The sequence below is a fragment of the Coptis chinensis genome, chromosome 1, assembly GCF_015680905.1.
Source record: "Coptis chinensis isolate HL-2020 chromosome 1, ASM1568090v1, whole genome shotgun sequence".
NCBI classification, from domain to species: Eukaryota; Viridiplantae; Streptophyta; class Magnoliopsida; order Ranunculales; family Ranunculaceae; genus Coptis; species Coptis chinensis.
Genome location: NC_141456.1, coordinates 51482565 through 51506174, shown reverse-complemented (window position 1 = coordinate 51506174; position 23610 = coordinate 51482565). Strand labels below are relative to the sequence as shown.

General features: G+C 37.6%; 1 protein-coding gene and 1 pseudogene across 1 annotated transcript; both read right to left on the bottom strand.

The window, feature by feature from the left end:
* Positions 1–6068: 6068 nt before the first annotated feature.
* Positions 6069–6563, bottom strand: LOC147524475 (elongation factor 2 pseudogene; annotated as a pseudogene).
* Positions 6564–6852: 289 nt separating this feature from the next.
* LOC147524474 (casein kinase 1-like protein HD16) lies at positions 6853–7689 on the bottom strand. Its single transcript, XM_086575000.1, has 4 exons — positions 7565–7689; positions 7344–7473; positions 7017–7235; positions 6853–6933 (listed from the first exon to the last, which is right to left on the bottom strand). Exons 1-4 carry the CDS (start codon positions 7687–7689, stop codon positions 6853–6855), a joined length of 555 nt encoding a protein of 184 aa, XP_086431126.1.
* Between the last annotated feature and the right edge of the window lie 15921 nt (positions 7690–23610).

The following is a 23610-nucleotide window of genomic DNA, read 5'->3' as shown; positions in this document are numbered from 1 at the left end:
ATGGACGTTGTGTTGGCAACGATCTACTAACCCTTTCTTTGTCTTTTTGCCTCTCTTTTTCAATCACTAAATCATTGATTAATTTCGGCCAAGAAGAAATGTTTCTTTATATAGGCTACAACAAGGACCATGAGGAGAAATTAGTGTTAGGTCTCATGACGGGCTTAGGCTTCCCATGTTCGCCCAGAACACACGGCCCAAGTCCGTCAACAAATGGCTTATTCCACTAAAGGCCATTGTTGCACTACTGCCCTAATCCCAAATTACGTGTATTACGTTTATGGGCTCCATATTATATGCTCGTTGATCTCCCCATGTTTAAGATATCGAATGCTCGCTAATTAAGTCAAGTTACTGACAACTACATTAATCAACTTCTTATGTCCTTGAGTAGTGCCACTCAACCTCATTGTCATGTCGGATTAAATCCACCTGCAGGGTTTACATGACAATCCTTATGAGCTCCTCAAAGGGACATCATCAACCCGACTTCCTGCGGGTCACGGATTCCTTCTATAATCAACAACACACCTTACATACAATGTCATTACCCAATCAATCAAGTTTGTTGATTCACAAATGAATCTTACTCATTGATGATTTAAAGCAATGTACAATGCACATAAGTGCTCATTATTATATCCCAATTAAGAGGACAAGCATCCATAATAACAGAGGTGTTTGTTCTCTTATATAGTCAGTATAAAGAGAAACAACCTCACTTGGTCCTGTTCAATACACACAAAGTGTACTAGTGTAATCATGTAGTCAAGATAGACCAATACCAGATTATACTACAATCGGACCAATGGTTTGTCCAAATCCATCTAGGTTGTGAACGTTTACTTTTACTTTATAAGGTACTGATGATATGATCTTCTGTGTGTCACCACACACCATATCATCTACAACATAAAGTATTAGACGCATGCATATAACTAATAACATATATAATATGCATAACATTTGCCCATATGATTCTCTTTCAAAATATAATGAATTAGAGTTATTACAAATGTAATGTTTTTAGTATATAACCCTATCATGCTTGATATTGAATTAAAACCTAAATCAACATTAACCTTTTGTTTGGTAATGCATTGACATTTTGTTTCATAATACATTGACCTTCTGTTTCATAGGGAAATTGATTATCAAGTAAATTCTGATACTCCTTTCTAGACTATGAACAATGAATGTTCATACTCTTGTCGGGCTATGAACATTCAGTGTTCATACACCTAGTGGACTATGAACAATGAATGTGCATACCATTGAACTATGAACAATGACTGTTCATACCTGACATTATATCAACAGAATAATGTTTATACCATTGGACTATGAACATTCCATGTTCATAGTCTAGTAGTGGACTGTGACCAATGAATGTTCATACTCTTGTTGGGCTATGAACATTCAGTGTTCATATACCAAGTGGAGTATGAACAATGAATGTTCATACCTATTTGGACTATGAACATTCATTGTTCATTCCATTGAACTATGAATAACGAATGTTCATACCTGACTTTACATCAACTGAATAATGTTTACACTTTGCTATTTTTTAATTTCGATATTTGACCTTCATTTATTTGTAGAACTTACTTCATTTATACTTTGTTTTGAATCTAAAAAATGCTCAATTCAACAAGTCATCGACTGGTGGTCTCTCCAACTTCGCAAAATGTTCCCAACCAAAAAGGAAACATGTCTACTATCTGCCAACTCAATGGTGAATTATTTATTTCAAATTATTGTTTCATATCTATTTTGTGGTTGGTCTCACATTCTTATTATTTCACGCACTCAATGTCACAGCATATACTGGAAGGGGGCATTGCAAAAATACTAGTCACAATCGACTTGAATTGCAAAAATTTGGACAAGTTTTTTTGTTGGATTTGATATGTTTTGATTGTTTATTTTCTTGTGTTGTTTAGCTATTACCAAATTTGAAGCAGGAACCAAATCGCATTTAAAACATTACAAAATTATAAAGTTTTCGCTGCGCTAAGAGTGTGGCCGATAAACAAAAGCAATAACTAGCAGACCACTTTTAGCCATGTTTGAAAGCGTTGCCAAAGCTTGAATGCTTGATATTGAATTGAAACCTAAATCAACATATTGACTATAAATTGATTGGGTCAAAAGCATAAAAAACGTACTTCATTGATTAGGCTATTTCATTTGGACTGCTATTTGATTAGGACTGCTAAAAACAAAAAAAATGATTATGTTCTCGTTTAATTGCAGTATAACCATACTACATTGGCGTATAACCAAACTATATTGTCTATTTAAAGAACATGCATAAGAAACCGAAATCGATAATAAACTCAAAAGATTGATGTCACCCTAAATATAAGTAGTACATTACAAGATACAACTACGGGTTAAATAGAGTTGTAGTGAAGTCTGACATGAATGGGAGAATGGAGTGATTGCCGAAGGTTGGGATTCTTTTGACAAATAGCAACTTCTTTACACTAAAATCGTACCAAAGGATCCTGTCGTTGCATTAAAAAATTGCAATATTTTCTGTGAGTAGGTCGACGAAACACGGATGACGGTAAGAGGAATATAATTTGTCCAATGAATACTTCCTTGGTTCACTCAATAACCTATTGTTGTATTCATATAATACCCTAAGTTCTAATTTCTCAGTAGCATTGTTCTCCTCACCCCAGAACTTGAATATAATAGCAATAATACCATTAAATTGAAACAGTTTGTACGACTTTGGTGGGGATTTAGTTTACGGTAGCCCAATCCTCATCCAAGATTCGAGGGCAATGTTAAATATCAATATGTCTGCATCATAAAGAGACCAGTGAAGAGATCCTTTTGCAACAACTGCGGGCTACTTCTTGATATATTCATCAAGAAATGGCAGCTCCAAGTCGTTCAACCTTCTCCATTTCAAACTTTGGGAATCAAACAATTCAACATACATGATGTGAGATTGCTTCGTTTTATTTGCTCGGGTAGGCCTTACAGTGTTGAAATTGGGATTTGACAGTCGAACTATAGTGAAGCCTAATGGTTCCATTGAATTCACCAACATTCCAAGGGATTCTATAAAGAATCTAACCCTAGTAGTATTGAGTTGATAGACCTCTCCTGTCGTTGGTTTGCAAAGGTAATATTGTTGGTTTTTCTGGTAAGGTGTGGTCAAGAGAACAATACCTTGCATTGAAGACGCAGCGATCATTGTCACCAAGTTCGGCGTTTTTTTTTGAAAAAAACGCGTTTAAAACCCGAGATATTAGCAAGGCGTCTGGTTCCAGTTTAAAACCTGGGTTTTAAAAAAAAAAAACCCCGTTTTAAACGCTTTTTAACGCTGCGTTTTAAACTTAAAAAACGTTTAAAACTCGAGATTTTGAAAATCTCCCGTTTAAAACTTTTTTTTTTTTTTTTATCTAAAAGAAAACACGAAGAAGAAAAAGGGGTTTTGGAGTTTACCTTTTTGAAGAGTGAGCGTTAGATTGACTTATTAAGACAGTTTTATTTTGTTTTGGATTATTAATAATTAATTATAAATTTTAAAGTTATTAACTTATTTGTAGAACTTGATTATGCCATTATGGTTGGTAATTAGTAGTATCTTATTTAGAGTCGTGTTTTGGTACTGAATCTAAAACTTCTAGTATTTGGATGAGTAATGATAATTTGATACTTTCATGTATTTGAATTTTCTTTTATTTGTATTATTTTTATTTTTATTTTATGTGTCAATTCTTTTTTCCACTCTTATAAAAAAAATCAAATTCTTTATCTATTATATTCTTTATCATCGGTTTTTACCGTTTCTTTTACGTATTGTATGTATTATACGTTTTAAACCTGTTTTACCGTTTTAAACCTGTTTTTTATGCCCCACGTTTTTTTACGCCTTTTTTTCCATTTTTTTCCCGAGACGTTCCGTTTAAAACACGAACTAAGTTTTTTTCAAAGACATCATTTTAAACCCGTACCATACTTGGTGACAATGGCAGCGATTACAGTACCATACGGTTTGTACTTCAATGTTGGGGTTGAAATTGGTGGGTTTTTTTCAATGCTGGATGTGAAAGATACTATGGATTCCCATTTTTTGTCAGTATTTATAAGGTAACCAAGAAATGATCTCGTGAGTAATACGTTGTCCATGACAAAGGAATTTCCACTTGTAAGGCTTTCCCATTATCGGGACACAAATTTTGACTTCTGGACAAATGGGAGTGGAGCATGTTTAAGAACCTCTGCCCACATATCTGTATGCAACTCCTTTCCATTGTTGCTATTGTGTGCAATAGACGAAGAGGCCGCCATTGTATGTTTGATCTGTTGTCTGTTTTTGCTTTGTATGGCATAAACTGTTTCCATGACTCTGTTTAAAGATTTTATACTGAATTGGATGGAGGTTACTGTAACCATTTTCTCAAGTCTCGGTTCCTTTTTTTCAAACCGTTTTTGCAAAGTATTACACCCTAGTAAGCGGTTTAAGAATAGAATGACCATTTATTAGTTCCCTTATTAACTGGAGTAAGAAGGGGACGCATGGTTAATTGGGAACATGCCATAAGTTTGCATGTAGCGTATGTTTGCAAACCTTAAAAAGTAGATTTGGTGTGGCAAAAGTAGAAGGGAGAAAAAGAAGGGAAAGGTCTAGTAGTGAATAATATCTCTCAAAGCTCTGGGCGGTGGGTTAATAGGAAGAAACTTAAGGTGTGAATTGGGGTATGTGTTTTGTTATGGGGACTTATATTTCCCACTTCCCAAAGAGACAGAGAATAAATATGAGTAATGTTATGGGAACAGCCTGGCTTCCATCTAAGTGACAACCCAAACAAAATACGCCACGTTGCTTCTGTGAAATTGGGAACCTTTAACTCCAGTTTAAAATATAAATTTAAAAGAAAAAAGGGTGGTAGAGTTCCTTGATTACCTTTTTTTTTGCCCATTTTCTCTATTTTCTAATCAACCGATATCCAGTTTCGTAGTTGCCACGTGGCATATTGTGTTTGGTCTGTCATATAAATAGAGGCTGACAAGTTTCTTTTGTGTGTATGAGATGGCATATGGAATGTGTTGTTGAACAAAACAGAAACGTATCAAAACCTAATTATCCCTCAATAAGTAAAGGATGAGTAGGATCTCGTTCCATTTTTAAGTGTATGTTTCTATGAAGGACAGGATTGGAAAGGGGGTTTGAGGGATTAAAAACTATTATTATAGATTTTAGATTCTAATGCTAAACTAAACTAAACTAACTAAATTATTGAGAATTTATAAGAAAGGGAATTCAAGATATTAGAATCCACCGATACCTTTGATTTGTGACCTTCTGCTTCATGGTTGTTCTCACAAGTAGATTACAATTAGGCAATCGAGCGAGTGTCGATGCCCTCTTGGACAAAACATCGTTAACGAATAACTCTACTTAAAGTTGTTCCTATCACTACAACATAAATGACATTTCCAATCACTTAAAAAGTGATGTAAAAAATATAAGACATCACTTTTGAGAGTGTTGTGAATGGTGGCAACGTGAAAAGTCAGGGTTGTCCACATCACTTTTTAAACGATGTCCACAAGTGATGTTGCTTCCCATCACTTTTTAATTGATGTCCACAAGTGATGTTATAACTTTGCATCACTTTTTAATCGATGTCCACAAGTGATATTATAACGTTTAACATCACTTTTCATTCATATTCCAAATTACTTGTAAAGTGATGTGAAATAACTCTATAAATCACTTTAAAAGTGATGTCCCATTTATCAAAAGAAAAAAATAAATTAATTAAAAAACACAATTGCCAATATCATCCCAATATAATACCATTGTCCTGGTCATTTATCATCAAATAAAAATGAAATGTATATTTAAATCACATTTAAACAGTTATGAGGTAACCCTTAAAATAACCGAATCCAAATAACCACAAGTAAACCTTAAAACATGAAAGTTGGAAACATAAGTGTGTAGAGCAGTCAACAGAGTGTCAAAATCATAATAAGAACATATCACATGACAGCCAAAAGTACGATGGGAAAACCCCAACTTGATAATTAACACCTTATAGCTTGTCCTCAAATTCGGAGAGAGGTGTCATTTGCTCCTTCAAGCCCTTCCTCCTACGAATATCAGACACAAGGGTTGCTGCTTGCGACCCAGCCTCCAAAGGATCTGAGGACATCATGTCCCAGTGATCAAACACACACTGTGGGAAGGCCTGTCCGGATGTTGCAGTTCTAAGTTGCCCGGAGAACCCAAATGACTCAATGACTGGCAAGTACTCTTTGATGTTATATAATGGAGTACATGGCCTCTGCATCTCCTCAAAGACATGCCCACGTTTCTTATTCAAAACACCATAAATGTCACCAAGTGCCTGCTCTGGGGCCTGAATCTCGACCATGTAAACAGGCTCCAACAACCTTGGCTTGGTAGTAATAATCTGTGAAGCATAGATGACTGTCCTTGTAGTTGGAATGACCTGACCACCACCCCTGTGAATGGCATCAGCATGGAGCACGACATCACATACCTCAAAGCAAATACCCATGTTCATTTTACAGGGCAATAAATATTACTGCAGAGTCAACCAAAGCATTTTATTTTGCAAGAACTAGTAGTATTTTCAAATTAAAAAATATGCACGAAAATGAAGTAGAAGAATCCAGAAATGTCAAATCATTTTCCAAGTGGTAGCATTTCAAGTACCAAATCATCCAGAACAATGTATTCACACTCTTACAAGTTGTCAAAAATTAAAAGTGCTATGAAGATACATAATAATACCTCTATTTCATAGGCATTCTAGCATTGTAAACTGAAATCCATTGGTTAGCCGGAACCCCTCAACGGACCTTTTTTGGTTGTCCATCATTTTCTTCCTCAGCAGTCAACCTACCCCACTTTTGACCAACTTGATATATAATCTGCAAAGTTTTCATGTAAGTTACAAATGGAAATCTAGAAAAGTTATGTACTCGTACAAAACCACATATAAGTAGAATCCAACCTTTTGAGCACCATCAGTATTTATTGGCGTTATAGCTGGGTTTGGTCCTATCAAAGTCTCAAATACTGATATCAGCTTGGAATAGTTGGGCTCCTCGTCAAATTTCATGTTAACCACAATCTGGAGAAATTGCTTCAAGGGTGGAGGACAGAAGCAACACAACATATCAAGGGTGGTGGCCATTTTTTTCTTGCAAACTAGGAATGATTTATTGTCACCCTGGCATAAGGAAAAATATTTGAATATTATATGTTGTACAATGAGTCGATGACATCTATCCTCAAGGCAAAGCAATACGCGCCTATGATAGGCAGAAAATAGGTATACCTGATAACCCTGCCATGGTAACCTGCCTCGATGAAGAAAGATGAGTGTGTATGCAAGAGACTCTAGATCATCTCTTCTATTGGCTGTTCTTCCCAGGTGGGCATGAACACTAGCATATCGCATGGTTCCTCTATAGCAGGTAATATAAAAATGGTCAGATAATAATTACAGGTTCGCATCCATAAATCATCACATATTGAAATATGAGAAATGCCAAATACCTGAACACGTTAGGGCGTTGATCATATTCAACATTCTGCCCAGTAGCACCATCTCTCCATTTTGTTGCTGCAACATCATATTCAACATGCTGCCCAGTAGCACCTAGAGCGATTGTTGCAAGCATAGATCGGTCCCCCCATTCAGCAAAGAACACAAGGTTTACCAGGCAGAACGACAACGTACTGATTCAACTAAACATCCTTGGTGTTTAAACAATGCTGATCTTGCTATACCATCGCAACATTGGAATTTCGTGGCTAACTAGAAAAGAAATGTTGGCATGGACCTAAGCCCAATCACATTCCTTATTCAAGGTTGGGCAACTAGTTGCACCACTCAAAACTCAGTTGAAGCATAAGCTCAGGGTTTTGACCAAGCAGGAATTGTAATGCTGTCAAATTAGTTGCAATTGAAAACAAACATTACACACACCCCAAACCGCTAAAACTAAGAATAACTGAGTACACAACTTTTACAATAGGAACAAGTCAGTGAGTAGTGATATTAGAAAACATATGAAATGCATACAAATTTAAACCACATACAATTTTCAGCATAACAATGTACAAAAAGTAAACAAAACCCTCTCTAGAAAATCTCAAACACCCACATTACAAATTCCATGCTACATTGGTTCAGAACCTAAAATGAACAATAGTACAAAACCCATATTCCTAAATCTAAAATAAAAAGCACCCATGTTATAAAAAATCTAAAATAATTAAGGTTTATTTTAAAGAGCACTCAATCACATATAAATTAACACCCACATTACAAATTCCATGCTAAAATTAAAATATACAATTCAAAAATTTATTTCGACTTGAATTCACTCTCTCGAAATGATGAGAATGATGATCGGGTGCTTGCTACAATTAAGGTTTAAGCTTCGAAATAAACGTTCTTAGCTGCCCTTTGCTAGTCCTACTCGTGCTTTCGTGAGAGAACAGAAGGAGGAGGAGGATGAGAAGTGAAGACAAGAACTGAAGAAGTGAGGAGAAGAACTGAAGAAGTGAGGAGAAGTGAGAGAAGAAGAAGAAAAAATAGAGAAGAAGAAGAGGAAGCGTACCTGGAGAAGACGAACTGAAGTTGATGAAAAGTGTACAAACTGTTTCGCGAGCCCTCAATTTTTTTATTAACTGTTCGCGGGCCAAACAAAATGGCCCAATTTCACGCTACTAAATCACCCGAGCCCGAGTACTTACTAGTATACTGCGTGGCAGTGGGGAGTGAGCGGAGCTGCGGGGGGAGAGAGAGAGATGGGTGAAGGAGAAAGGGTATTGGGGGCGAAGAAAAAATGAGAGAGAAGGTGAGAACAGACAGACAGAAACCAACCAAGTTGGTTTTTGTCCGCATAGCCCCCCGTTCTGCCAAGATCATTCGCTTCTGCTCACTCAATTATTTCAAATATCGGCCGATTTCTCAGCGATTTTTCATCCCCGATCACTCGTGGGGAGTAATGAGCTGAACTGGTCGGCTAGGTACCGAGTAGGGAGTCCTCGGCGAGTAATCGGCGATTTTATAGCACAACTATGGAAACAAAATATGGAACTTGTATGAGAGGCTTCTCCGATTTAAATATATCTCGTTTAAGGGCGCCTAGTCTAGCAAACCAATCACACGCCTGTTTCATTTCTATTTAACCTAATTTTTTTTGATGGTTATTCTAACTAATTAACTTAATAATTAATAGGTATATTAATAATAATACTTCTGGAAGTCACGTTACAAGTGATTTCGAAAACTTGGCAAAATCATTTTTAAAGTGATGTTGAATACATAGATATTACATCACTTTATAAGGGACACAGTGAGTAATAACACCTTTAAAGTGATGTTGAATATGTAGATATTACATCACTTTATAAGTGACACAGCAAGTGACGTAAAAAAGTGTTACTATATCACTATCACGACATCACTTATTAAAATGATGTTGTACAACTCTACTATATCAGCCTTTCAAATAAGTGATGTTAAAAAAAGATTGTGATAATTATTATATCACATGCTGAGAAAAGTGAGTCATAGTTTTCATATGACATCACTTCACTGAAAGTGATCTAAAATTAGTGATGTCATATGTCATATTTGTTGTAGTGTATGTTTATGCTATTAATATCTTCTTTCCTTTTATGTGAGCTTGGGCAGCTATTCAATGAATCACCATGTAAGGCAAACATAAGGAATACTTCCCTTACTCTGAAATACTACACAACTAGAAGAAAAGTCGAGAATAATAGTATAATATTCAATTACAATAAATAAAACCCTATTCTAGCATTATATTCAATTGCAGTAAATAAAAGTATGTCACTAGCAAATATTCAATTGCAATAAATAAAACCCTAAAATTGCATGATATTCGATTGCAATAAATAAAAACCTTAATCTATACTTCTATCCCCTAGTCTGGGCAATGGAACTAATAACTAAAAACATAAAGAACTAACTTTATTGGAGAATACCATGAACAACAAGAATCAACGAACCCTAAGCACCGGCTTCATCTTCTCCCTTGAAAGAGAAGATTAGTCTTCCATAAAGAAGGAAGAACGAGAAGAACGAGAAGAAGACGAGTCGAAGAACATAAGACTAGAAAGACTAATTTATTAAGACTCGACTAATGAAAACCGAATATTTTATTATTAATCTCTCTCTGTCTCAAGTTCTGGAGACAAGGATATAAGTGAATTGGCGAGTTACATGAGGCACTTAGGTCCTCTATTTATAGGGGTTACAATGAGTTCTAGAAGCATTCCAAACTGCCATTTGTTTCCTAATACAAATCAACTTCTTTCAAAGTCCAACTTCGTCTCCAAAACTGAGAAGGAAGTGGCTACAGTGTCAGTTCATGCGTCTGGACGCACGATCCTTGCATCTCAGACACGAGCATTGCGTCTAGACGCACGATCCTTCCATCCTAAACGCGGAAGTCTATTTTCCCTCTTTTGCTCTATCTTTCTATCCTCTTTTGTGGGCTTTGGTCCAAGCAACAAATCCTTTTGCCTTGGGCTTCCAAATAGGCTTTAAAATAGGTCCAAGTCGCATCTTTAATAGCTTCAATTTCTTGGCCTTCTCCATGACTGTCCACGGGTTTCCCATGTGATCCTTAATGCTTTGAATTGATCCGTTTTACCCCTTTTTCTCTAATATTCCACAAAACTCTCTTTTTTACCTGTAGAATCATAAAACATAACTTATAAACACTATTAGTCCACTAAGATGGCTAAACAAGAGGCATAATCGAGGGTTAAATTGCACTTTTTGAGCACTTATCAGAGGCCAGTAGCTGTCTCTTTAGCATTTTCGAATAAATATGGGAGAATAAACCAACCCAATAAGTGTAGGGTATAGATCTTCCCATAGATATTTCTTGACCATAAATTGACCCTAAATTGATTGGGTCAAGAACCCTAAAGGACTGTTATCTTGATTCATTCATGCATACATTGATTAGGCTATTTTATTAAGGACTGTTATTTGATTAGGACTGCTAAAAACTAAGAAAATTGCGTTCATATGTTTATTCATTATAAGGATTTGGCACTCATATCTTGATTCATTCATGCATACATTACTTAATTAAGACTCATTTTTGCAAAGTTTGATAGTGCCATCTTTATGGTAATCGTTGGGTCAAATTTTTCAGTCTTTTGTCTTGCCTCCATCATTGCATCAGACAGCCACTCAAAACTTAAACATAGTGAGCATTTCAAGTACTTCCTCCTAGTGTTCAACCCATTTTGAGTAGTCTTGAGTGACCACTCTCCACCACACATCTTGTTATTGCAGACACAATTGTTCCATGGGCATTGTATTTTCCAGTGGCTTGTATCTCCGCACTTATGACATCCATTTGTTGAATCATTTTTAACATCTAAAATAGCCTCATCAAGCCATTTTAATCCACTTTGACAGTTCCCATATTGGCACTTTAGATACTTTCTAAAGGGATTTCTTGATGTTTGAGAAAGCTGCAACATAAGAAACCCATCGCATTTGGGATCTTCGCTGGGGGTTTACACCCAAGGACATCTATAAGCTGGATGTCCTACTTCATTGCAAATTTGGCAATGAATCTGGAAAAATATATAATTTCAAGTTAAATCACCAAAATCATTTGAAAAATCCCCCTGTTGCAGAAAAACAAAAAAGATGACAATATTGAAAATGATGAACTTACCAACATTGGTTGAAGAAGAAGACATCAGTTTCTGATTGTTTTTTTAGTTTTCACTCACTTTTAAAGGTTAAATTTGAAGCAATTGCTGACAAAGATGACTGCAACGACTCTCCAACGGTTACTCAATGACAACCATTAGATTAATCTCATAGTGATAAAGGTGAGTTAATTGCACATGGACTAGTGAAGCCACGTTGGAAGATGCAAAACTAGGTTAAAGGGAAACAACATCTAACACTAACACTCAAACAACATATAACACTAGCACTCAAACAAAAAAGTACTACAAAACAAAGTGCTTCATTTACTACAACAACATCTAACAAAATACTTAATCAGACAAGTACTTCAATAACATCTAACACTCAAACAAAAAAAGGAAACAAAAATTACAACAATATATAAGAATAAAAATGATTCACCAATTTTCACAATCTAGGGTCTGAAGGAGCATGCAAACGAGAATTAATGAGCTGCAAATAATGTGGCCAAGATGGATCGCTCTTCGTAAGAGCTTGTTGGCCAAAAGGATGTTGCTCAATATACTTTTGGACATTTTTACTTGTCGCTAATCCTTCCAAATACATCCTAATATCACCCCCATGTCCTAAGGAATTATCATTTTCATTCTGAAAATCGTATGAACTCGGGAATATGGCAGTGTATGCGGAATTAAACAATGCTTTATACGGAGAATCATCCAACATCACTGTGTTTGATTCATTATACTCTCTCCTTTCCCAAGGAAGATTTGGGTCATCCTTATCCCAAATTTTGATTAGTTCTTTTAACATGACAGGCTTGTCAATGTTGTCAACAGTGTGCAACTCAGTGGTAGTGCAATGGGATTGGTCCCAACAAAATGCCAACTGGTACGTTCTTTCGTGCATAATGAAATCGAGCAGACGGACCAAATTATGTTTTTTCCTTAATGACCATACACCCACATAGAACCTTTCAAAACAAAACTTCATAAAATCATCACAGAATGGCCTCCTTATAATTGCCTTTCATGAAATGAATGTGTTGGCTTTGAATCCGAATGGCACGTCGAGCTTGTTAGCTACGTGAACAAGCATACCATTGAGATAAAAAACTGAGAAGTATTCGGTTTGGTTTACTCATTGGTGTTCTATGAATGACCATGCCTTCTTTACATAGAGATTGGACGTCTTCCTTTTTGTTGGGAAACTGTCTCTCTGTAATTCCACAATCTAGAAGGTCATTCGCTATTGTCATCCAAATATGGGCAGCGTCCCTTCCAAATTGGACGTGTGCACCCCGCAATAACTGATCTGCATAAGCTAGTACGAAAACACCGCAATTCCATGAATCATGTTGTTTAACGCAGTCAACAAGAATAATTTCTAACTGTCTATGCAACTGTGACCGATGTATGCACTGAGGATCATGTACTAACAACCCATAAGGTAGCACTGCACCTATCATCTTCAAAGTTGGTAGAGTGTCAAACATTACTGATTCTAAGGAATCATACAGAAGAACCCAAGAGTGTCAAACATGTACCCCAAGTAGAAAAGTCAAAAACAGCAAGAACCTAGTGTTTGTTCATTCCCACACTCAAAGCCATCATTACTCCTTTAGATTTTGTTGCGTGGGGTACATCACTTTTTTCTGAAACCATATCTCTGAAGAGCATAATCAGGCTCCATGGCATTAGGGACGCAGTTTCAGAAATCTTTTGCTCTGTAGTCAGACTTCCATCATTTAACTTTCCCTCTAGGGTTCCATATAAGGTAAGTAGGGAAACCTGTATAACTCAAAAATTCTGATTGTTAAGTAATACAGTTGCTAAAAATATGAGAATGAGGTGGAGAGTGACATAACTAATCGGAATGAGCGTGTCCGCAATAATAGTGTACTTTCCTGAATCCCGAGTTTTATACCGAGATTGCCCCTCTTTCAGTTGCCACCTTCTGAGTAATGCCATGTAGAGGGAGACAACCTTAAAGGGATATTAAAAATAAAATAAAATATTGGTAAAATAAAGGAAGAGGGTGACTAACTGGTAAGAATCAACAACATATATATTTTGCGAAGTAGTATAGACCTTATCGTTCAGCCATCCTTGGTGCTTGGGAAAGGAGAAACTTCTCAGATTTAGTTCTAAACCATGTCCATAGCGCATGACTATGATAGTGGATGCAACAGCCCTGACCCTTTCGTCTTCCTCATACTGGCTCCAGTAATGTGCAATCAGTTCTCCAGACGTTGTGCATTTATCGCGGTCACTAGGCAATTCATTCAATGTAGGTATTGAGTAGTTCCTCCTTACCAATGGAATTTCATCAAATTTTTCATGAATTTTGTCTTCGCAAATGGTATATATTGCTTCTTCAAGGTGAGAAAATTTGTTCCACTGCCTACTCTTCGAAGTATACCATTGCTTCCCCTGCAGAAATTAGTTGTCAGAAACATCACATCTTCTGTGCGAACTATTACACTGCCGCACATCTACACTACATTGTCGCAGTGGATGGAAAAATAACTCCTGCAGATAAATTTTATACCGAGATTGGCAACTGTAGATTACAATGTTTAACAGACGCACCCTGCAATGTTAACTTTTGCAAAAATACTTGGAACTTAAGATAAAGGTGTTCAGAACAATGCACAAACCACTTTTCAATCAGTTGTGTTAACATCCAAATCTTCTTCAATGGTTGTATCCTCAATTTCAAAATTTGCTGCATCTTCGGGTGGGTGTACAATATCGTCCGGATTCTGTAATAGCATATTCACGCCATCTGCCAATGTCATGAAGTCAAGCTCCGTTATATTGTCGACCACATCTTGAAGTTCCCCATGGTACTCAGCAAGTGTGGGATTGTTGGCTGCCCCATCATTTGCAAACACATGCTGATCGCGTAACTCTTTCTCAAAATTTTCATTCCTCAAAAAGTCTAGTATTTTAGGGTCAAAACTTCCTGCATCTTCGGGTGGGTGTACAATATCAGTCGGATCCTATAACAGCATATTCACGCCATGTGCCAAAGTCATGAAGTCATGTTCCACTATATTGTCGACCTCAACTTGAAGTTCCCCATGGTACTCAGCAAGTGCGGGAGTGTTGGCCGCCCCATTATTTGCAAACACCCGCTGATCGTAATGAGTGCGAAACACTTTCGGAAAATTTTCAATCCTTAAAGAGTCCAGTAGCTCATCTCAGGCTGCGAGTGGCCCAAATGGCAACATGCTCGTTGTGAAATAGACAGATAACTAGTTACTTCCTGAAGACCCTCCGATTGAGAACCGCCATCCGGGTTGTTTATTGTGGCCTCAGTTCCTGAAATTGACAATTCTAATATTTGTTTGGATTCCTTTGGTACCCAATTCTGAACCGCCAATCCTAGTGCAATTGGTCGGCGAACAAAGTCCCCCATCTCCTTCTGAACAACAACCTAAGATTATAAACTAATAATAAGCGTGGGTCACGTAAATTATATGTTGTACATAACCATAATCACAAACATGGTAAACACTTGATTTGACTCCATTGGAGGGTCATTCGGTTCTGAAGTGATATCCTCTTTACTCCTTTCACCCTGTTGTAATACATAAAGGATACATAAAATGTTAAGAATATATCCTTCATATTATGAATGATAAATAAAAGGTTGCATCTATATAAACTTTGACTGAAAGAGTCACATACATTTACAACTTCAGCTGCATTTACACAAGCATTTTCCACCGCATTTTGTTGAGATAGATCATTAAAATGTTGTAACAAAGGATCAAATGTACTATTAATTTCATTCACTATTTGCATAACCGTGAACTGTGCCTCTACCACTATCGAGTCAAATTTTTCAGGAGTCTTTTCCGAAAAGTAAGAAGGCCCTAGCGGTTCACGACTGTTCCCCCCAATCCGCTCACTACAATATTGGTTATCTCGCTGCATGCTTGTTGGAATAGACTTTTCTTTGGGACTGTTCTTAGTTGAAAGTTTGTTTCGGTTTTTGGTTGGTGGTTTCGTCTGTTTTCCGCTCTTAGTTGATTTATTCTCACATGGTGCTATTGCCTTTCTCTTTGGAGGCTGAACAAAATCATTATCACTACTATTATCATCATCGATCACCCCTTCTTTTAACACAAATCCAGCTTCCTTTAATTAATTACAAATATGAAAGTACATATAAATTTACCAAGACACTATATCAACTTCCAAAAAAACATTTAAGGGATGGGTTGGAGTACAAGAGTACTTAATGAATTACCAATGGTTGTCAATCTTCTACAGAACATTTTCTTCTTTTCGCACGACGTTTCACTAATTCCTGAAAGAGCTGAATCCAAGGGAAAATTGTATTCATCTTGCATTTTTGTAGTGCAAATAATAACATACATTCAATAACACATAAAATCACCACATTTTCTTCATCATCCAGGACCAAATTTATTCCTATTTTAGTAGGCACCTTCCTCACTTCCTTAGCAGCCACCCGATTTAAATTCTACCAGTACAGGAGCACAAAACATTAGGTTTACTCATAACTACATTGTGGCAATATGAAGATACATCGCACTACACATTACCACAGTTCGTTGCTCCACATGACCACTTCTAGTATTAAGAGATTACTCTAAGAACAACTTTGCAGCCTGGGTCAAGACCTGCAATTACGAGATCACAGATGATAAGCTTTGTCAGTACTGAGATTCTCAATATCAACAAAAAGTGCAACACGCAAAAATTAACCTCATTTTGCTTCTTCAGTTCACAGAAAATGTCCAAAGAAAGAAGCTTCTTATCATCAGGTTCTTGTTGTAACAAACCATGAAATTCAACACCAATACGACAATAATAATAACAGAAAAACAATCCATCATATCCAAAGTAGCAAGACTTCTAAACCTTTAGCGCCTTTCTGTAGACTCCCTCTGCTTGCACGGTCGGAGGAATATGTAACTTACTGATAAGAGCCCAAAATTGTAGTTTTAACCCTGTAACAGACATACTTTTAGACCAATTATGTGAGTAATAATTAAGAGTTAACACCGATTACGTGTTTTTATGCATTTCAGGCTTCAAAGTCCATTATGTGCAGAAATGTGCCACTTTAGCGAGATAAACGAGCAAAGGTCGGTTACTAAGGAGTTCCGTGATTAAAGGCCAAGATTCAAGAAGACAAAGCCTTTCTAAAGCCCGGTCAAAAGCTGAAAAGTCGACGCGGGCAGAAACAGCACACAAAGTCAGTAAAACTTCCGAAGGCCATATCTTTGGACTCAGACCTCGGAATGGGGCCTACCTTATGTCAAAACGACCGGCTCGGAAAGAGCTTTCCAATGGTCTAAGACGTGATCCAATCAGAGGAGTAGAAGTGGACAAAAAGTCTGTTAAAGCCAACTGCAGCTGAAGAGGCCTTTTTGGACTGAAAGAATTGGGTTTTGGGCCTGATTCTCTGGCCCAAAACATGGCTCCAAGCCCATGCACGATTTTTGGATCTGAAAGTATAAAAACAAAAGCTTAGCTCTTTGTTAATGGTCGATAGTTAATGGTAGATAGCTTAGAATAGAAAGTAGCCATTAGAATAACTTCTAGATCTAGATTTAATTGTTTTAATTAAGTTTAATTTCAAATCCAATTCTTGTTTTAGATTAAACTATTAGAATCATTACTCTTAATTAGTTTGATTAATAAAATAGCTAGTTGTTAAATTTCGATTCTTGTCATTTACATTTGTGTTAGATCTGATTCATTTACTACTTGTTATTCAATTCTTAGTTATTAATTAGATTTTAATTATTGTTTAATTTAGATTAGTAAATTTCAATTCTTTTTATCATGTTTAGTTTAACTTTAATCAGAAATGATTGCGTAATGATTCTCGGCTAAACCTCCATTAGAGGGGTTGAGAAGCCTTGATGAAAGCTTGATTCCGACTATCGTTAGAATCGTTAAGTAATTTCCTTTCCACTCTAGAAACGATTAGTTCACCATGAGAATGGGTTTAATCGTTCACATGCTAGTTAGGAATTGGTAGGAATGCCATGTGTAATTAGGGATTAGGAAGAACCAATTATTCTGTGAAGCAGTTCAATTCGGATTACGACGATTCATCGTTAATAGGATTAAGTCGAGTTAAGGTGGAATCAATCCCCCTCTAACTCCTTATCATCGAATAAACGTAACATTCCCTTAGTTATTTTGATAACCGGCTAGTTTCATCTTGTGGGTAGTTGCATCGTAGTCTAGTTGCCTTTTCGTAAATCTCTCATTAGACCTTAATTAGTAGAGTAATTACACGTGATAACCAAAGATCTTGGAAGGACTAGGAGTGGAACGAATCACTCTACTCCACTATATCTCATAGGATTGAGAGTAGAAATCTTTGATAAGCATATAACCATCATAAATAGTTTTAGTTTACTTACGTTTTGAGTTTCATCGTTCATTTCTTAGGTAAACTAATTATTTTACGTATATATATCAAATGGCACCGCTGCCATCTTAGTTGCACTTTCGCATTGTTTTCGTAGTGTAAGTACTTTTCTTAAAAGTCTCATTTCACCCACCCACCCGTGTTTGATTCATCTTGTGGCTTTCCGTTTCATCGTTGAAAATTTCAGCGAGAAATTACAATGGAAGCCCAGCTCGAAGAAAGGACTTACTTAATATAGCTTTAACACTGAGCGACCCGCCCCCATGTGGCGACTTCGCCCTAAAAAACACTGTAATTTGAAAATTACCCGAGCGACCGCTATCTATCTTGGCGCGCCCGTGCCCTTTTGTTAATTTTTCCGAATTCTACGGTTTGACTCGAACTTTGATTTTTCAAATTTTTTCGTGTTCTAACCTGTTATATACACCGAACACGCGAGTAAACAAGGCGTTATTCATAAAGCGAAGCAAGGGCGCAATCGGGTATTCCTTTCTTCCACACCTCGCGTCTCCTGTTAGAGGTTTATACTAGTATATCGAAATTGTTTGGAGTATTGATGTGTTTAGCTAAATTTGGTTTTAGCCTTGTGTGAGATTAAAGTCCGGCGAACAAAACCGCGAGCGTAATTACACAACAACGTCAACAAACAAGTCTATCTAGTATACCACCCACTACACCTCTAGCTACTATTTCACACACATCACGACCTGATGCCCGGCGAAGAAGAGACTCCTCTCGACTTCTACAAAGCCTTGGCGATAGCCCCAAATCTTGCATCGTTCTAGCGGACCGATTGGGGATTTCGAATCCCCAAATATTTTAATTTGTTACCCGTTTTTCATGGATTAGACCATGAAAAACCTTATCGGCTACATCGTAGGATTGAACAAGTCCTAACAACATTCCACCATCCTACCGTTGGTGCGGAACAAATTAAACTCGGTATTCCCTTTCACCTTAGCCAATAAAGGCGTCTTGGTTAACTGCCCAAACGCCTAAATTCTGTGGACTCATGGGCTAAACTTGTTCAATTTGTTTATGGAACATTTTTACCCACCCCTAAAGACGGACGAGATGCTTTCCAAGATTCATTTCTTTTCGACAAAATCCTCATGAATCATTTTCGAGGGCTTGGAATCGTTTCACCGATCTCCTTATAGAGTGTCCACATCATAACTTAGCGAAAGACACGTTGGTTCGTGCCTTTTCAAAGGACTTCTACACCACCATAAAGAAGTCCTAGACATAATGAATGGGGGTAGTTTCTTAAGCAAAGGAGCCTCTGGAGGCTTATAAATTTTAGAGGATCAAACTAAAGCGAAATAACAACTGGGGGGTAGTGATGATATCCACCGCTCGCTAGTTCTTCTAATACTGATTAAGGCCGGTATATTTGAAATTAAACATGATTCGAGCTTAAAACTCTAATCGAATCACTCACTAAAAGGTAGAGGCCATTTCGTTCAACAAAAGCCTATCCCCGGCATGAATATAAATTCAAATCCATGTAGTTTCTGTTTGGAGCCCCGAGCATCCCGACTCCCATCATCCCCTATAGCCTATGAACAGGGCTTGTTCTCATTAATAGTGAACCTAACGCCCTTGGAGACAAATCCCAACTTCCGGTTGGAGAAATAACCAACACGTCACACCTCAAGGGTACAATAATCAATATGTTAGGCCTACGCGCGGCTTTAACCAAGCCCCACTACGACATAGGGCGAGTCGGGAATTTCAATAATTATAACAACCAAGTGCAACCTCGACAAGGTCAAGCACAAAGTCAAGGTAGTTATAATAATTATAATGCTAATAGAGGTATCGTTCCGGTAAATAATAACTATCAAAATCCACCCATAAATAATTCACGTGAAATAGTTCCAATCACACCACCCGTGACTACTACACCCACACAACCGGATCGTCTTGACACCTTCATACAAGTGAGCCAAAAACTTTTCCAAACCAAGGGTCAATCTAACTAACAGCTTCTACAATCCGTTAATAATTTAACGCAACAGTTGGCTCAAGATAAAGCTCAACCCAAAGGTGTGTTTCCAGGTCACGCAATACCTAATACTAAAACAACAAATACAGCCTTTGAGGTAACCGATAATACTAGTAATGAATATGAAAATGTAGGTGAGCTAAAGGCCATCACCACTCTCCGTTCTGGTAGAGTGGTTGATAACAAAGTAACAATGCCTATAGTTACCCTACCAGTCGCCCCTACACCTGCTATTTTACTAGATACCGAAATAGAAACTGAAGAGCCTACCACTGTAGAGGTACCAGTTACAACACAACCTAAGAAACAGAAAGCCACGGTTAAACATCCAGGTGATAACATTGCTAAATATAAACAGAAACCGTCGTTTCCACAAAAATTAGCCGTGTTAACTAGGGATACAAATTATGAGGAGATTAGGAATGTTCTCAAGAATCTAACTATAAACCTTCCCTTCCTCGAAGCTATAAAAAAGCTACAACACCATGCTAAGTTTCTTAAGGAATTGTGTACTACTAGGCGTAAGACCAATATACCAAAAAACGCCTTTTTAACAGAACAATTCCCGACTCTATCTGAACATAATAGAATTGTTAAGTACAAAGGGCCTGGTAGATCCCATCGTATAATGCACCTTAGGAGATTCTTATCACGACGACCGGCGTTATTAGACTTGGGGCTAAGCGTTAACTTACTCCCGTTTTATTTGTATAGACAAATAGGTCTAGGCGAGATGCAACCCACTAAAATGGCGTTGCAATTAGCTGATCGGTCTATTAAGTATCCTAAGGGTGTCGTCGAAAATGTTACGTAAAAATTCAGGATTTTTTACTATCCGGCTGATTTTGTCATCCTCGACCGCGAAAGTGGATTAACGACTCTGTCGATCATCTTAGAGGCGTCCTTTCACGGAAACTGCCAATCGGCTCATTAATTTCAGCGATGGTTCAATGTCCATGTCTTTTGGCCATCTTGCTGTTGAAGTCAATGTTTTTAAAACAAAGACCGCGAGTTACCCGATTAATGCTATGGATGGATGGAGTTAGCATGATCGAGAGCTTTGCTTTCGAGATTATTTCAACAACACGTTCCCGGATAATCATATGCCCAAATTTCTTTCCTTTGGAAGTTCAAACTCCAACATTTCCATCCCTACACTAGTCGATACACTTATTACGGATGAGGATGAGATAGATGACTTTCTCAAAGATGTAGAGGACTATCATAGTAACGAGGATATAACCAATCTAGATGAGCAATTCGATGAGTTTGTTAGAGCAGGTGATAATTCACCCTATCAAGAACTACTTTCCACAACATCCACCTCATCTCCCCTCCTTCCACCCTTTCAAAGGAATCTCGAGTTTGCACTCGATCCTGTTGTTTCTTCTGTGCTTCATAATTTTTTAAATTCACCTAGTAAACAAATACTTCAAAAGACAAAAGCATGTGACACCTTCATTTTCAGACTTGAGACAGTCCCTACCTACACTATGAATGAGTTTTGTGCTAAACCCACATCCTCATTTTTTCCATGCTTTCCTTCTACAACTTACCCATATCCACCATATTCTCCATAACCATTCACTCTTCCACACTTATTCACTAGGACACCCTCTTGTTCAAAAATGAAAAAAAAGGTGCAGGCTAGGTTAAGTAATAGGGTTATCCGACTTCACTTTCATTTCACTAGGTTGAGTCATAGGAAATCTTGGTGCTTAATTGTGTTTAGATATGTTTTCTGTGATATTTATTTATGGAATGATCCACAACTATTTCGGTTGTTGATATATGATAAACTGCATGTTCATACATATGTTTAGATAAAGTCTCGAGTATCTGACTATAAACGACTCAACTTTTGTTTTTGGTGCATTTCCTTTCATTTCCATATATTGGTGAGTGCACCATTAAGGTAACCGGCCCTCCCTATGGAGTGTGTGGTGGCTGTAAGTACGGATCCTAAGTCCACGTTTGACATAATTCACGTTTTCCACTCTTGCATGTTTTCTCGGATTTTTGAGTCATGTTTCTCTATGGGGTGAATTATGTCTTTCTTGTTTATTGTTTTTCTTTTTAAAAGTAAATATATATATATAGATATATATATTAAAGAATAAACATAGTAATCTAGGAAGTCTTGGGAATCTGACTTTAAAAGACCCACTACTAAAAACAAATTTTCTAAGCTCCGTTGTAAAAAATTTGTTTGGGGGTGGGGTGTTCATGTTTCCGTCCTAGAACATTTATGTCCCATTACAGTTGCTTAGGCCGTTTAATTGTATTACGATTTGGGTTGACATAATCCATGATTTTAGAGTCCAATTGTTCGCATAACGTATGTCATGCGCGCACTTCGAGGTGTTTTACACTATCTTATATGTCATCCACGGTCGGAATAGAAGGTTTTATAGATCATTGGATTGGAAATTCTCTCTTGATCATTTCCATATCTCATTCGCTAAAATCGGACCGGTAACGAAGCGGCAATTTTGATTTGAAGTTTCGCGAAAAATCGAAAAAAATCAAAATTTCGATTTGGGCTTGGGCCCAACCATCCACCGGCAGCCACCACGCCTTTACCTTAGCCCAACAGTACTTCATCTTCCACAAACCGCCATTAACGCCAAAAGCTCCAAAACCTAAAACAAAATCAAATTAAAAGAAAACTAAATTTACCCACCCACAATCAATACCCAACCCAAATCGACTCAACCGCATCCCCCACAACCTCCACCGATTTACATCACCAAAACTACCAAAATTCGAATTTCGTGCTGCCGCCCACCACTCCACCACCACCACCACTTGTTGCTTCAGTCGGTCGATTAAAATCCCACCACCACATCCCATTTAAGCCCCCACTACATTCCAAACACCAATGGCTCAACAACGCCGAATTTTGTCGAACAAGCTTTTATCGGGCGACCACTTCACCATTTTACGGTGATTTAAATGATCGGTCGAGGATGGAATAGCTTGTGGTACTCGGTGAAAACCTATTACCACGAGTACTTAGTCCGATGGTTCTACAATACGAGGGAGTTGGAAGGGACTAGGATTTTTGTTGTGGTGGCGAAGAGGAGGAAGGAAGTGACGACTGGGTTGTTGGCTGAGATTCTAGGCATTCCACCTAGAATCCATCTGGATGTCACGTTGCAGGAGTCCCAACATAATTGGGTAGAGCCATTGATGAACGAGACAGTTATTGGAGGGGACTACAATGCGAGGTCGCATTGTGTTCGACAGGCTTCCCTTAGGACCAACCAACTGGCTACAACTCAGTGGATTGGTCGGAACGTCCTGGGGAAGGAGAAGGTCAGCGACATCGGCCTGAACTACCTCCACATCTTATGGATACTCCAGGAGCGGAAGTATAAGTTCTGCATCTTGGAGTTTTTACTTAGCATGATTAGGGGAGTAGGGAAGTCTGTTGCACCTCTC